The sequence below is a fragment of the Condylura cristata genome, unplaced genomic scaffold, assembly GCF_000260355.1.
Source record: "Condylura cristata isolate star-nosed mole 26May11 unplaced genomic scaffold, ConCri1.0 scaffold00025, whole genome shotgun sequence".
In the NCBI taxonomy this organism is placed as follows: Eukaryota; Metazoa; Chordata; class Mammalia; order Eulipotyphla; family Talpidae; genus Condylura; species Condylura cristata.
The window spans coordinates 16,957,421-16,973,417 of NW_004567126.1; the positions used below are offsets into that span (position 1 = coordinate 16,957,421).

The following is a 15,997-nucleotide window of genomic DNA, read 5'->3' on the forward strand; positions in this document are numbered from 1 at the left end:
TTCAAAGAGATTCTAATCTCATTTCAGTAATAGCTTCTGTCATTCCTAGCGACACATATGCCATAACATTCTTGGTTAAACTGACAGAAATATTAATGTGCTCAGATTTTATATAACTCGGACCACTCTATGTCTCTTTCTTAGTATTAGATTACCTCTGCTTTATACACAGTGTCAGAGCCTGAGTGCACTATTCCAGTGCGTTAGGGATCATTCGCTAGGGGCATGTCTTCTCATCTCTATATGATTTCAGGCTCTAAGAGGAAACCTTTCTACAACTCTATGGATTTTCTTCTTTTAAATTTATATATTTCCATCTTCTCTGACTCAAATGAAATTGTCATATCCTTGGCTCCTCATCTTCATTTTACCCATTAGAATCATGACCTCGCAGAATTGGAATGGATTTCTGGTCCAAACTTCAATTTGATGTTTGCAATGCTTCTACACATTTTTTTTTTTTGCCAAATTTCTCTTCTATCCTTGTACTTTTTGCCTTCCAGTAGCCAATTCTATCTTTAGTTTTTATTATTACATAGATTATATGAGCAGCTATATTTCAGTCTAATTTTCACCTCTTACTCTAGTTTTAATTTTCACCATCATTTAAAACAACTTGCATCCTTCTTCTCCATGAGCCTTCATGTACTTAAAAGAACTATGGAGAGTGTTTACTTCTCTCAGATAAAGTATCCCTACTTCTTTCTATCACTTATCATAGAATATAGCTTTGAAGTCCCATACCAACTACTTGATGGTAGTTGAGTTACACATCAGGTGATATTTTGGAAGGGGTGTTATTTAGGAAATTTTCCAACTTTGACATTTGATTCCAGACTCTCCATTACTTTTGAAAGCTAACCTAAGCAAAATGAATAAATATGATGTGGAAAATGGGTAATTTCTTAATACCATTGAGGTGTGTGACTACCTCTGATACTTTTAAGATATAAATAGGGCTTTAGAAAAATGAAAAATTAAAATTTTAAAAAGATATTATAAATCACACACTAGAATAAAATGGAACTTTCTTTTTATAAATTTGACAGTGAACATTTTTAGATGTCATAAAGCAGTGACAATCAGTATCAGCCTCAGTGTGAAGTACCTAACCAGTAGCCAGTAAATATCTGATAAAGAAATAATAGACCTTTGACATGAATTTCAAATTCCCTTCCACTAAATATTGAGCATTCTATAGAAGGTTTTGGGAAATTATTGTCTAAGAGATTCCAGGATGACTTCAGTGTGTGTTTTCAGTGAAAATGAAGTGAGGAAGGGCAATAAATAAGAACTAGAGGATTCCTCTTGAAATTCTGCATAGTAAATAACACATTTCCTGTTTACATTGCATATGCAAGGTCAATTTACATAGCAAGGCTTTCTAAAGATTTCCTTTTTTTACAGTTCACCTAGGATTAAGAAGTTACTCATTATCTATTTCATAAATTATTAATTTGTCTTGGGTTCGCTTTTGAAAGCGATGGAGATTCTGGAAGGGTGAAAGTCATTCTCTTATCAAAACACCTACTGGTATCGATGTAAAAACGAGAAAGATAAGGAGGTTTTTCTGTGACCAGACTCGACTTGTCCAGCAGGGAAGAATTCCCTTTTGACCAAAAAGATAAGGAGGTTTTTCTGTGACCAGGCCCGACTTGTTCAGCAGGGAAGAATTCCTTTTTGACCAAAAGATAACTACCTCTCGGAAAAACAGCGACATCCGGTTGCCATCCTAAAAACCATTGTAACTTCCTCGTTCCATGCCTCTGAAATGTACCCCCTCCCTTCCCTAAAATACTGTTTAAAAACTGCTCACTGTAATAGCTCGGGGCTCTTGGCCTTCCCCTCACCTTGAGCCCGCTCGCGAGTGTATTAAATTCTTTTCATTTTTCTGCAGTTCTGAATTTTTGAGTCTTTGTCGGTCTGTCGGTCTGTCGTTGGTTCTAACTCTTTTCATTTGGAGGTCCCACCGAGTTCGCTGCCTTCGCTTGAACCGACTGACTGGGTGAGTGAAACTGGTGGTGGTGGCTGTCAGGCTGGGACGTGAGTCTCTCCTGACTGCGACCGACAGACGTGTCAGGGGGTCGCAGGCCACGTCTTCAGGGGATGCCCTGGAGTGAGCGGACGACCAAAGACGCTTGGCTGTCCATTTGCTATCTCAGACAGATTCTGTGAATTTGTTGCCAGTTTCCATTCGAGCTCGTAGGTCCGGACCATTAGATTGGATTTTATTTTCTTTTTGACGTTCACGGCGTAGCTGGCTTTGTTTGTTTGTCTCTGCCACTGTCCTGTTTGTCGCCTTCTTTGTGTGTCTTTTTGTTTATGAGATGGGACAAGGGCTCTCCACCCCATTGTCTTTAACCCTATCACACTGGTCTGAAGTAGATGACCGCGCTCGTAATTTGTCTTTAGTCATCAAGAAACGCAAGTGGTGGACTTTCTGCACGTCTGAATGGCCTACTCTCGGCGTTGGGTGGCCAGCCTCTGGGACTTTCCATAAGGACACCATCAAGGCAGTAAAGGCCATCATATTCAGCCCAGGACCCCACGGCCACCCAGACCAACAACCTTACATCTGGGTTTGGGAAGATTTGGCTACTGACCCTCCTTCCTGGGTCCGACCCTTTCTTCCTCCACCTGCTGCTGTCCTCTCGGCAGTTTCCTCGGCAGTTCCCTCGGCCACCACGAGCTGTCCTAGTTCTTCTGTTCCAGATACCTGCTCTATTCTTCCCCTGACGTCACCAGAGCCAACGGCACCCCCTTCATCCCTCTACCCTCCTCTTCCTCCTTCCGTCCTCCCTGAGTCTCAAGCTGATCTCCTTCTCCTCGATTCTGGTCCCCCTCCCCCATACCCTAGGAACGTTCCTGCTGCTGCTAACGACTGTGACCCGGTCCCTCCGCTGATCGCACAAGGACACCCACAGGAAGAGGGCCCGGCACATGGGACTCGGAGCCGGAGGGCACACCCCCCAGATAATGTAGCCTTTACCCTGCCTCTTCAGCCCATTGGACCCCCCGTTCCTGACGGACAAGGGGGGGACATGCCGGTGCTGCAGTACTGGCCCTTCTCTTCCTCTGACCTTTATAACTGGAAGGGAAATAACCCACCCTTCTCAGAAGACCCTACCAGACTAACCGATCTTCTTGAGTCCCTTATGTTCTCTCATCAGCCGACCTGGGATGATTGTCAGCAACTCCTCTCTGTCCTTTTCACTTCTGAGGAAAGGGATCGCATTCTTCTTGAATCCAGAAAACTGGTCCCTGGCCCTGATGGACGACCCACTCAGCTACCAAACCTTATAGATGAGACTTTCCCCTTGCGACGACCTAACTGGGAGCCTAATATGCCTGCAGGTAGGCAGCGACTCTTGCTTTATCGCCAGACTCTGATGGCAGGTCTCCGTGCGGCGGCACGCCACCCTACCAATTTGGCTAAGGTAAGAGAGGTGACCCAAGGGCCTGAGGAATCCCCATCCAGATTTTTAGAACGACTAATGGAAGCCTATAGGCGATATACCCCTTTTGATCCTGAGTCTGATGAGCATAGGGGGGCGATGGCAATGGCTTTCATAGGTCAGTCAGCCACTGACATCCGGAGGAAGCTCCAGCGGATGGACGGACTGCAGGACATGGCCCTTAGGGACTTAGTTAAGGAGGCTGAAAAAGTATTCTACAAAAGGGAGACTGCGGAAGAAAGGGAGCAGAGATTAGAAAAAGAACGAGAGGAAAAAGAAAGTATGAGGGACAGACGTAGAAATAGGGAATTGGCAAAAATACTAACCACTGTTGTTGGAAGACAAGTCGAGCCTGGTCACAGAAAAACCTCCTTATCTTTCTCGTTTTTACATCACCATAACTGGAAATCCTTAGATGTTGTTTTTGTTCTAGGTGTTTCTGCATTAATGTGTACTGTCACTGATTACCAAAAAAATAAGCAAAAGAAATCAATGCAAACCAAAAACAACTCCAGCTATCAGTCTTTGTGACGAAAGTGCTTAATGTTTACTGAAATAGTAGTGGTTGTTGAGAAATACTTCTGACATGTACTATGAAGTGTCTGCTACCAAATACTTTTTATTCTGATAATTTTCTCTCCCTTAGTGATTCTGCATATACTGTCTCTGAGTCTCCAGCTCTCTCTCAGCTGCTGCTTTGGCCTCTCCAGAAGGAAAGAATATTCTGGTCATTGTGATTCAAAATCAGTCATTTTCATCCCTTCCCCCCAAATGTAGTGCTATCAAAGTAACATTTACACCAAAATACTTTGGAGTAGTCTTCCTTATATAGATAGCCTTCATAAGATTCAGCCTTTAATCATTTTAGCCTCTAGCCAGACCCATTAATCCTAAGACTACACATGTGCTACCCTTGAAGAATGACATCTAGAACAGAAGATCTGATCTGAATTTTTTCTTAGCTTGAAAGTCATCAATTCCATTCAGAAAAGAAAGAAGGAGCAAGGAAGGGTATTGAGAACAATGGTTTCCTAGGATACCATATTATAGAACATGACCCAGGCAGGCTACTTCACCTTTTAAATGTAACAGCTTTAAAAGGAAACTAAATTGATTACAGATCTGTAACTCAAAAACAGCAAATTTATAATTATTCCATTCTTACTAACATTTCACAGAGATGTTCTTCCTATCTTTTTTTACTGCTTGCAAAACCTTTGAACTCAACAGGTCTCCATTTCTGCCCAAAGAATAACTGCAGTTCATTCCTTAATGCAAAAATGTGTGACCTAGTGTTAGTATTCCAGCATTAAGTTGTGAGCACCCTAAATTAGTTAAAGGTAATATCGATATAAAATACTTTTCTAGGTTCTGCCATTAGAAACTCCAAGTTTTTTAAGTTTTGACTCTGTCTCCAAAGAGACAGAGAAATTCACTTCTCTAATTCCAAACTCAAGATATGAGCTCCCTCGAAGATGTTCTGGTTGAAATCTTATTCCTGAAAAGTCAGCACATGGACCAGTACTACTCCTTGCCATTTCTCTGACGGTAATGAAATTCCAAACGTTCCCGTGGCTAGGAAATCTGGCCCTTATCCAGCTTTGGCCTTTTTATTATTCCCTACTCTGGCTGACCACTGCCAGTCGCTCCTGCAGGTTGGTGGTAGTCTAAGAACTGGAAAGAAAGAATTGCCAGTTAATCAACAAACCAACTATTCAAAAGGTCAAAACCAGCTGATGTTCTCTACACTACATCCGAGCCTACCCAGTGTATACAGGTTGACTTACACAGAAACTAGCACTGTAGAAATGTCTTGTTCTAGTTTTCGTGCAAAAATTAGGAATTTGAATAATGCTCATTCTTTCACCCTACCAAAATGAACACAGGAAATAAGACCTTCTACTACCTAATTACATAATGTTCCTGGAGGACTCAATTCTGGAATTGACACTCGATTCCTGGAATATACACTCAATTCTGGAATTCTTCCAAGTAAAAATTTTCAAATAAGGGACCTCTCTGGTGGCACAACAGGGAGGTTAACCCTCACCACAGCTTCATCAGCATGAGTTCGATCCCGGCCAGGGAGCTGACCCACATGGCACCGCTGACCTCTCCTGATCCACCCACTGCTCCCCTCAGCAGAGTCAATCTTCCTCTTTTGCTCCCCACTCCACCTCTAGTGAATCTTCTCACCCCCCTCACCTCTGGCCTGTAGCCCAGTTCTGTATGCATAAATAAGTAAATATTTAAAATAAAATAATAATTAAAAAAAAAAAAAACACAACTGCGAAATAAGATTGACGCGGCACGCTGCCCCCTCCCGTGATTCATTATTTTCCTACCTTAAGTTTGGGAATTGTATTCCCAGATCAAGTTTTCTTTATCTTCCTTCTTTGAATTTTATCTTCATCCTGATGCTATAGGGACACAGGTATTCCCCGAGTTCAAAGTTGTTTTTTTTACATTACTTCACTTTCGCAAAAGGCCTTAAGTTGGTGTTTTTACCCACGCAAGAAATCCAGCCATTTCCGCTTTTACGACAAAGGCCGGAAAGCAACAGTCGCGTTTCAAGGTTTGTTTTCCGGCAGCAGCTGCTCCTTGCGAGGCCTCCGCCCCTGGAGTCGCCGGCAGCGCCTGCTCCTACCCGGACCGCTCAGCACATCGTGGCCGTGGCCGTGGCCTTGAACATGCCAAGGCGGTCCGAGCTCCCCCTGCTTCAGTTTGCGCCCCCTGAGCCAGATGTGGCCTGAGGGGCCCCAAACGCCACGCTCACAGGCCCGTGTGTTTGGCGTGAACTGGACGCCGGGAGCCCCGCGCCAGAGCCGCAGCCGAAGGGAGTTTGCCCAGGGCCTGGCCCGAAGCCCTGGCGTGAGGGGTGCGCTGAGACGCCAGGTGCTGCCGCGATGGCAGGACAGCGAGACTCTAACTTTGAAGGGGCTCAGGTTTTAGGACAGGCCTGCGGGATGTCCGGCGCCTGCAAAGCCTTGGCCTTAGGAGGCGGCGTGAAGCTAAGCAGTGGCACCTGCTGAGCTGCTTGACGCCATCACCGGCCACCTCAGCTGCAGCAGATGACCGGCCGTGGCCTTCCAGAGCGAGGCAGCAGAAAGGTGAAGGGCGATGTCAGAGACCTGGCCGCCCCGACTGCCTCCCACCACCCCAACCTCAGGACGCAGACTAACAAACACCACCTGACCGTCACTTTCCAGCCTCTGCTGCGTTGCTGTCTTCTGGATTCCGGTAAGTGGGGCTACCCTGAGCCTACTTCATTCCTACTTTATGCAGGCTGTGTATTCATCAAATCATTCCTGTCTTTATTATGTTAGTTCTATTTTAGGTTTTATGTGCTATTTGGTGTGATCTGATAGGTTATTTTGGGGCCTGAAAATGCTCAGAATTTTTTCCATATAAAGTGATGATAATTGCTTCTTGTTTAATGCCCTTTTGGTTTACAGAAGTTTCACAGAAACACTCTACTATTAGATAGCAGGGGCTTTGGGCAAAACATACACAATTTTCCCCACTGCAGTTAAGAATGTTTCAAAGTGAGATGGTAAAATGAAAATGACATGTATCTTCATGGTACTGTGTATTTTACAAAACTTAATTATTTTAGACAAGACAAGATAGTTTAAGATGTGGTAACAGATTACTATCAAAATCTCAGTGCTTAGCCATTTAAAGCTTTATCCAGATCACAATATCCTTTGTGAGTTCGCTGGAACTGAGTTCCATATTAGTTTCCAGATCACGGAGCAGTAACCTAAACACATACCTTTGCAATTTGCCTGCGTTAGAAAACATTTTTCTTCTGTGTTTTGTTCTACATGAAAATGCATCTCTTCAGCTCACAGCATATTGGTCAGAATTTGTCACATTGTCACACCTGGTTGGAAATATGGGTGATCCTCTGAATAGTCTGTAAGCAACAGATACACATTTATGTCAGGGTCTTTATGTAAGCATCTCAATAACCTTAAGACGTTGGCAATCTAATGACTAGTAATAATAAGGCAGCCATTCATCGTTTCCCAATTCTGCTTTAGGAAATGACTCTTATGACCTCTTTATATTCATTTGGAAATTGAGACTCAAGGGGAGTAATGTGTCAGAATCATGTGCCTTGAGGGAGTTAGAAGAGATTTACTGGAGGTAACCCTTATTAAACATAAAGGGGAACAAAAGCAGGAATAGACACAGAAAGCCTTTGGACCTGGGTAGAAGTGTGACACCATGAAAGGATAGGGAAAGGAAGATCAGACTGTGGAGCAGCACGGAGGATCTCAGCCAGTCTTCATGGAGCTGCAAAGGAAATATTATAGAGAAATTTCACAGTGGGTAGAAATCACCAGACCCTAATGTACTCAGGTGATTGACCGACTAGGAACCCATGTTCTTGGCTTTAACACAAAGGCACATTCCAGAGGCGCTGTAGTTCCTGGTTGTCAGCTGATTGCCTTGGCCACATATTGTCTCTTGAAGAGCTGCCACAGATGTCTCTGTGGAGAATGACAGGGTGAACCGGAAGACATAGGCCAATATCCTGAAGCTAAGATTCTCTGCTACTCCAGTAAACATTACTAACTATAGAAACCTTTTAATATGAACTGGATAAAGAATTACCCTTAAAAAATAGATTAAGTAACCAATGGGAAGAAAGAAATGTTAAGGTCAGGTAGTTGTCATGAGATCCCAGTGCTATCTGCGGTCAACTAGCTCTATGACTTCAACTCAGTCATTTACTCTTAGTGCCTTAATTTTCTTTGTGTTAAGTTAGATTATGGTACTAGATCAGTGGTTCTCAAATTTATCTTGCATGTCAGTTATCTGGGGCAGGGGCTTGTAAAAATAAAATGCAGGGCCCTCCCTGGTGGCTCAGCGGGTTAAAGCAGAGCATTAAGAAGCTAAAACCACTTCAGTATGAGATCCATCTCCACACGCCCAGGAGGTGACCCACATGGCGAGCAGACCTCTCTTGACCTGTCCACTGTTTCCCTCAGCAGAGTACTTCGTCGATCTGCCTGTTCTGCTCCCCACTCTGTCTCAGGTGAATCCTCACTGCCCCTGTACACCCCAGTTCTGTATAAATAAATAAGTAAATCTTAAAAAAAAAATGCAGATTTATGCTATCCCCAAAGTTTCTTCAGCAAATCTTGTGTGAGGCTGGAAATTTGAATTTCTAACAACCCCCAGGCACTGCTGCTGTTCAGCATCCCATACTTTGAGAGCCATTGTGCTACTTGTTCTCGAAGACCATTTCACAATCATAAATATGATGTGCTTGTGAGTCAGCTGCATTTCTTTAAAATTATTATTGCAAAGGAAAATAAAAGAGAATATAAACAATTGGGACTACATCAAACTAAAAATTTTCTGCAGAGAGAAAGAAACTTATGAAAACAAAATACACCCTACTGAATGGGAGAAAATTTGCACTCCATATATCTGACAAGGGGCTGGTATCTAAAATCTACAAAGAATTCCAACAAAAAGAAAACAAATAACCCAATCACCAAATGTACAGAAGAGCTAAATAGACACTTCTCCAAAGACATGCAGATGGCCAACAGGCACATGACAAATGTTCATCATCACTTATCATCAAAGAAATGCAAATCAAAACCATAATGATACACCATCTCACGCATACAAGAACGGCCCATCTTAAAAAGACACAGGTATTGGTGAGGATGTGGAAAATAGAATTGGTGGTGGGAATGTAGAAAAATTCAGGTTTAGCCCTCCAAAACAATATGAAGATATCTCAAAATATTAACAATAGATCTACCATAGGAACTAGCAGTTCTACTCCTGGGTCTACCTGTAGAATGCAAAAATACTATTCAGAGGGATATATATATTCATAGATTCATTGCAGCACTATTTACAATGGGCAAATTATGTAAAAAACCTAAATGTTCAAAGAATAATGAACAACCATATACCAGAGACATTTTGTTGGGGTGGAGTGGGGAATGGGATAAAAAATGGGGGGGTGGGGAGGGAAGTGCACAGGATTATGGTAATGGCACACGGGTGACTTGGTGATGGGAAACCCGTGAGGATTACAATTGAGATGAAAAAAAAATGTACAAAATGATGTAAAAATAAACTGTTATAATAAAAAAAATATGTTGAACCAAAAAAAAAACCTAAATGTTCAAGGACAGCTGAGTGGATTAGGAAATTGTGGTATAGATATACAGTGGAATATTACTCAGCGATAAAAATAAACTTAATATTTGTGACAACTGGGAGGGGATTATGCCAAGAGAAGTCAGAAGAAGAAAGGAAAATACTGGATGGTGACACTTATATACGGAATATAGAAAAACAACGTATCAGATGAAGCTAAACTAATAAACCCTAGAGCAAAATGTGGAAGGGACCCAGTGGACTATGGTGGAGGACTTTGGTTACCGTGGTGATGGTTACGGTATGGTCACATGCTCCTGAATGATGTGATCCTATAGCTCGAAAACACAATGTTATAAAACAATGTTACCGCCATGAAAAGTAAGATAAAATTGTTAGAATTACTTATATAACCTCCCCATCATAATTGCCTTTTTAAATACCCACATACTGACTTTGTTAATATAAATATGCTAAACACAAAGAAAATATCCTTGTATTTGCACTAAGAAACTAATAGAATGGATATTATCATCATTGTAAGAGCTAACATTTATGGAACAACAGACTGCTCTAGACTCTGTATTTGTTCTTTATACCTGTTATTAGTGATTAGACATTGTGTCATGAGAATTATAAGAAGGAGCAACAAACTTTAAAGTGCATATATAGAAGCAACATAGGATTCAGAGAACACAGATAAGATAGGGGAAGAAGAATCCAGAAACAAAGAATTGTAGCAATGTATAAATGGCATGGTCTATTTAGTGCAGTCTTAATATATACTGAAGGTGTTTGTGGATAAGAAGGCAGGGGAAAGGAAAAGAATAATTCATTCCATATGTAATTCAGTTCTATAGATCCAACACATTGGACAATCACAGCTCAGAGTAGTTTGTATAATACGACCTGGTATTATAAGTTACTGAATTACAGTAAGTTACAGAGTTAACTCTAGTATAAGAGTTAATTCTAGTAAGTTAACTCTGGTATACCAAAGGGAAGTGAAAGGAGACTAGTGGAAATAATGTGAAACTTGTTTCAGCCCTGCTCCAGAGTCCATCAGGTCACCTTGAGCAAGTCATTAAGCTCTCTTAGTACCCTGTCCTCATCTTTAATATGAATGTAGTTCTCACCATGTGCCTATTTTAGAGGATGGTGAGGTATATAAAGTGAAATCATGTTAACTATAAAACTAGATCAGTGTAACTTTATTATAGACAACTCATATTTAAAAATTTTTCAAAAATATTTTCAGTTTTCTTATTTGGTAATGATTTTAAGTTTCTTCCCAGAAGTCGAGATCTCCCATAGTGATTTGGCTAGCATATACTCTGTTGCCTGTGGGATTGCCTGTACTCCTGGAAGCTTTGGGAATGTGGAAAGGAAATCCTTTGCCTCATGACTTGACATCATAGGAGTTCCCTCACCCACAGGGGGTAGGTTGTCCTCTCCTGGCTAAATATAATAAGGAAATACCCAGAAAGGCCATGTGATGTTTTGTGGTAGAGGACAATAAAAGGGTGACATGAACATAATGGAAAACCAAAACATGGTTGGCCAAAACATGTTGTAATTAATATATCCCAGGAGCTCAATTGGCTTCTTTCTCTGGTTAGAGCCCAAGGAACAAAGGAAGGAAGGAGAAAATCCAATCCAATTAAAGAAAATGCAGCTCAGGTTAAGGTCAAGGCTATGCTCTAGGGATCTTTCATTAACCACTTGAAGGCAGGTTCAGAATGGGTTAATACAAGCCTTGACCTCTGACATTAGGAATATATTGTCAAGGGAAAATCAGATTCTTAGCCAGAGAAAAGGCAGGAAACTGTCTACACATCAATTAACAGATGCATATAGAGTCAGTACTTGGGAAATTAAGCCAGTGTATAAAAAGTGTACTGTGAAAGCTGCCTAAGTTAGGAAACCTTGCATTTATGGGTTATCACTCCCTTTAAGCAAAAGACTAAATTAAGTTTGATGACCTCCAAAGATTAGACTATCGGCAATGATTCAAGATTCAGAGGGGATGATCCTCATAGAGTAGATACTATCAAACAATATTATTTTAGCTTTAAGGCTTTATCCTAACTCATTTTCCTTATATTTGCCTATGTGTTAATATTTTGTTAAGATGAACACAAAAAAGGGCAGCATTCTTTGAGTCTTCAGTGTTTAGAGTGGGATGAAGGTGGTCAAGAGTTCTGTTCTGGACATAAAAGTCTGAGATGACTATAGACATCCAAACGGAAGTGTGACTTCATGAAAAACCGCAAAAGCCTTCAATACTTTGTCTTTTAACCATAAAAGGTTTAGACATTATCACATCTCCCCTTATATAGTCCATCATCACAGTAAAATTTGGTATATCTGAAACGAAACTTCTTCCTCAACTTTATTTTGCCACTCCTGTTTCTGCTGGATTTCATCATTTTTCCATATTGTCTAGGTTCAAAATCTCATGGGTAGGTTGTGAATATCAAGTGAAAAATGTCCTGCATCCTGTGGATAACAACCTCTAAATCTACAAATTACAACATGCAAATTTCTATCCAGGTCAGTTTACAGAGCCCCGTCCATCACCTTTGTAATAACCATTGCATAATCTCTTCCTTTTTCACTTCATCTGTCATGACCCTGGCTAGTTCAGCATCCCCAGGATTCCAGTCTGTAGTCATCTTGACTACAGACTTTCCCAGCATTAAATTTCATTCTTTGTATTGCTTCCATGTTTATCTTTCAAAAAAAAAGTCTTTTGTAACTATCCCCTTTCAATTCAGAACTATTTCTTGACTTACTATTTGTGGTAGAGACTGCTACTGATACCCAGGATGACTCGCAGTGTCCATTAATCTGTTCATTATCCCATGGAAACAAAACCCTAGACAAAGGGCTTATCTCAGAAAACTACTTTTCCCAGTGTCCCTTGGGTTACCATCAGTCATGTGATTAAGTCCTACCCACTGAGATGTAATCAGCAGATGTACAGGTCCTTGACTTGCTTGCTTCAAAAGGGCCAATTTCTTCATCCTTCTTTCCTATGTGAGCATATTACTGAAACTCCAACAACTGTCTTGTATCTTGAGATACTATTGAAGGTAGAAGTCAGCTCTGAAAAGGGTTGAACAGAAATATAGAAGGAGACTGAGTCTGTGATGACTTCACAGAACAGTCATGCCAACTCGGGACTGCCTAATTCTGTACCTTTTTTAATTCGCTAAGAAAAACAAACATGTATATAGTTAACCCACTGTCCTGGAGGTATGTTACTTTCAGTGCAAATCTGAACTAATTTACTTGATCCCCAGGATGCAGGACATTTTTCACTTGATATTCACAACGGGAACTTGGCCTGCATCTAAGCCTGTTTCTACAACACTTCTACTGGAAACATTTCTTTTGATCAAGTTAATGCACTCCAAATGTGCTGTGCACTCTCTTAAAGACCCTGACTTTCATTTATCCCCATAGCATATAGTAACTACCTGACTTTGGGAATCAAATCAATAATAAAATAATAAGCTTTGCAAGATTGAAGGAATTTAAAGTTTCTCTAACATAGTACTTTCTACACAGTGAAGGCAAATTATTTCTTGATACCCAAGCGTATTTGGTGACCAATAGCATTTTACAAGACTCCTGGTGATTTAAATGTACTTTTAAGCATTTCATCTGCAATATCTTTAATCAAATGCCATTCACTTCTGCTTAGGTTGCTGACAAATACATAGAACATCCTAGTCACTCTTGGCCACCTATAATGGTTAGCACCTCACTCCATATCATAAGGTGAAGATCACTTTCTTAGTAACTACCACTAGTTATTTCACTATTTCTGGGCTCTGGAATAACAATAATACTGATTTACCACAGCTACTGTATATCTGAAGAGATGAGAAGTTGTACTCCTAAAACTGATAATGGCATTATAAATCAGTATTACTTTAATAAAAATAAATATGGTCCTTAAAGTTAAAAAAAAAAAAGATAGCTATTGTTGATTCCAAACCTTCTCTTTTTAAAGATGAACAAGTTATTTGAATTTTCATTCTTCACATAACCTATTTCAAGACAGTTCATCTGCTTTTAATGCATACTAGTTTTCATACAAAACCAGAATTCAATATTATTTCCTAAATGAATGAAACTAGGTACCACAAAAAGTAACCCCTAAATCTCCAACCTATAACATGCACATTATTATAATTTTGTTGTTATTCTCATGATTAACATAGCTTTCTTTATATTAATGTTATAAATAAATTATAAATAAATATTACATACTGAAAAATATAAAAAAATCACATCATATTTTTATACTTATTTAACTAGGAAAAAACTATGTGTGAATAAGAATTCCTCTTTCCTCTGTCTAAAGCTTTAGCTATTACCATCAAAAACTAAAAGAAATGGCAAGCCATTATAAATATTCATGTCTAACTACCTAGAGGGCATTTTCTTTTGAGTAACTTGCTTTCACCTCAGACTCCAAGCCTCACCTAACTCATCTTTCTGTCCTGTATGTAGTTATGTATATAAGTACCTTGTTCCTTTTTTAAACAATAGCCTTTTGACAGCTGGAATTCCTATTTGCCATACCACCTAGCACAATGAAGATAGCTCACTAGATATAAAAGAAATATTTTTTAAATGCATGGGCTGCTGTATATTCACTGGGACATAGGGTGTAACTAGATTAGACTTTAGCAGAATGAGTTGAGATAGACAAACTAGTAAAACACTAGAACTCTTCTTGCTATCTTTAGGTGAAATATATAGTTCCCACTGGAATTGCCCCAACAGAGGAGATGGCCTAGTTAAATAGAGTATAAATATAGTGTGTTCCCAAAAAGTCCCCAAACACTAGATATACAAAAGTGTGTCTTCAGTGTTTCAAGTGGTGCAAGTAATACAGATTGACCCACTTAAAATAAGCCTTTTGACACAAAGTGGTTTTTATTTAAACTAGGACTAACCAGCATAATTCTTGCATCCACAGAACAGAGAGATTCCACTCCTTTCCTCTAAAACACTGTTGAAGAATCTGTGTTTATCAAAAGACAAAAATCAAAGTAAATAACAGACAAATAACAGACACCAACAACCTATTTAACCAGAATCATGTGGTCCCTTAGGAATGAAATGTAGGTAAATGCAGTTATGAAAAATATCTAACTAGAATTGCTAGCGTTATGTTTGCCCAGCTTGCTATTTGTAACTTCTAGATATTTTTCTGAGGTTACAAAGCTGTCAGTAGTGAATATGTTTACCTTCACTATGGTTTCATAGAGTTCACATAAACATTAGTATCTGGGTAAAAATACCATCATGCATTTCCTCCGAGTTGTATAATTTTTAGAAAAATGGGCCACTTTGCTGAAATAGGCAAGACTAAATCTTAAGTAATATTAGTCATAGCTTGTCCTAATTAAAACATAGGCAAGATATAAGAAAAAATATTAAGTATTCATGGCCATTCTGCATCTAGGGAAAGTTCACACAACCCCTCAGTAGTACCCTAGCCAAGAAAAATTCTGATGTAGTAATTCATAGAGGGGTAGAGTTCTTTTGCCATACTCCCTTTCTGTCCTCCCCTCCTTAAAGATGTTGATGTCCTCAAACTGGCCTGAGGCCATCTCCCACTTGGGAGGGCTCCACTATTTTGGAAGAACTAGGAGGCCCCTGGGGGGAGTGTAGGGAAAGGAGGAGCCAGCTCTGCTCCAGGCTTAGGAACACAGACCTTTTTTTTTTCCACTTTGAAGCTATAAAAGCAGCCTAAATGAAAACTCAGTCTCCTATTGATGGAAGATTTGGGTTGCTTCCAATCTTTTGCTATTACTAACAATGCTGCAATAGATACTCCTATATATCATTTTGCATGCGTCCTAGTATAACTCTAGGATACATTCCCAGAAGTGAAATAGCTGGGTCAAAGGGTATATGCATTTGTAATTTTAATGGATATTACCAAATTGCCCTCCCTAAGGGTTGTAACAATTTACATTCCCACCAGCAAAGTAAGAAAGTGCCTTTTCTCCTATAGCTTCACCAACAGATTGTATCACACTTTTGGATTTTTGACAATCTGATAGGTGAAAAATAGTATCTGAGTGTAGTTTTTAAACTGTGTTTCACTTATGACTAGTCATATTTAAAAACACTTTATATTTCTTTTTATAGTCTTTGCCCCTTTGTCCACTGGATTTTATCAAAATTTAAGAGCTTTTTTATATTTGAAAAATAAGCTCCTTCTCTTGGTATTCATTACAAATATTTTAATTCAGTTAACATTTATATTTTTCTCTGTTTAGTGGTATGTTTTCATACTGACATTTTCTTTGAATTTTATGTTGTCAAATATAATACTTTTTTTTAAATTTCGGATTTTGATTTATTTTTAGATAGTCCTT

The 15,997-nt window shown here is 39.8% G+C and overlaps 1 protein-coding gene across 1 annotated transcript; it reads left to right on the forward strand.

Moving 5' to 3' along the window:
- The first annotated feature begins 2,327 nt into the window (after positions 1-2,327).
- On the forward strand, positions 2,328-6,208 carry LOC105854049 (bromodomain-containing protein 4-like). The gene is made up of 2 exons (XM_012729399.1): positions 2,328-3,906; positions 5,943-6,208. Exons 1-2 carry the CDS (start codon positions 2,328-2,330, stop codon positions 6,206-6,208), a joined length of 1,845 nt encoding a protein of 614 aa, XP_012584853.1.
- The last annotated feature ends 9,789 nt before the right edge of the window (positions 6,209-15,997 follow it).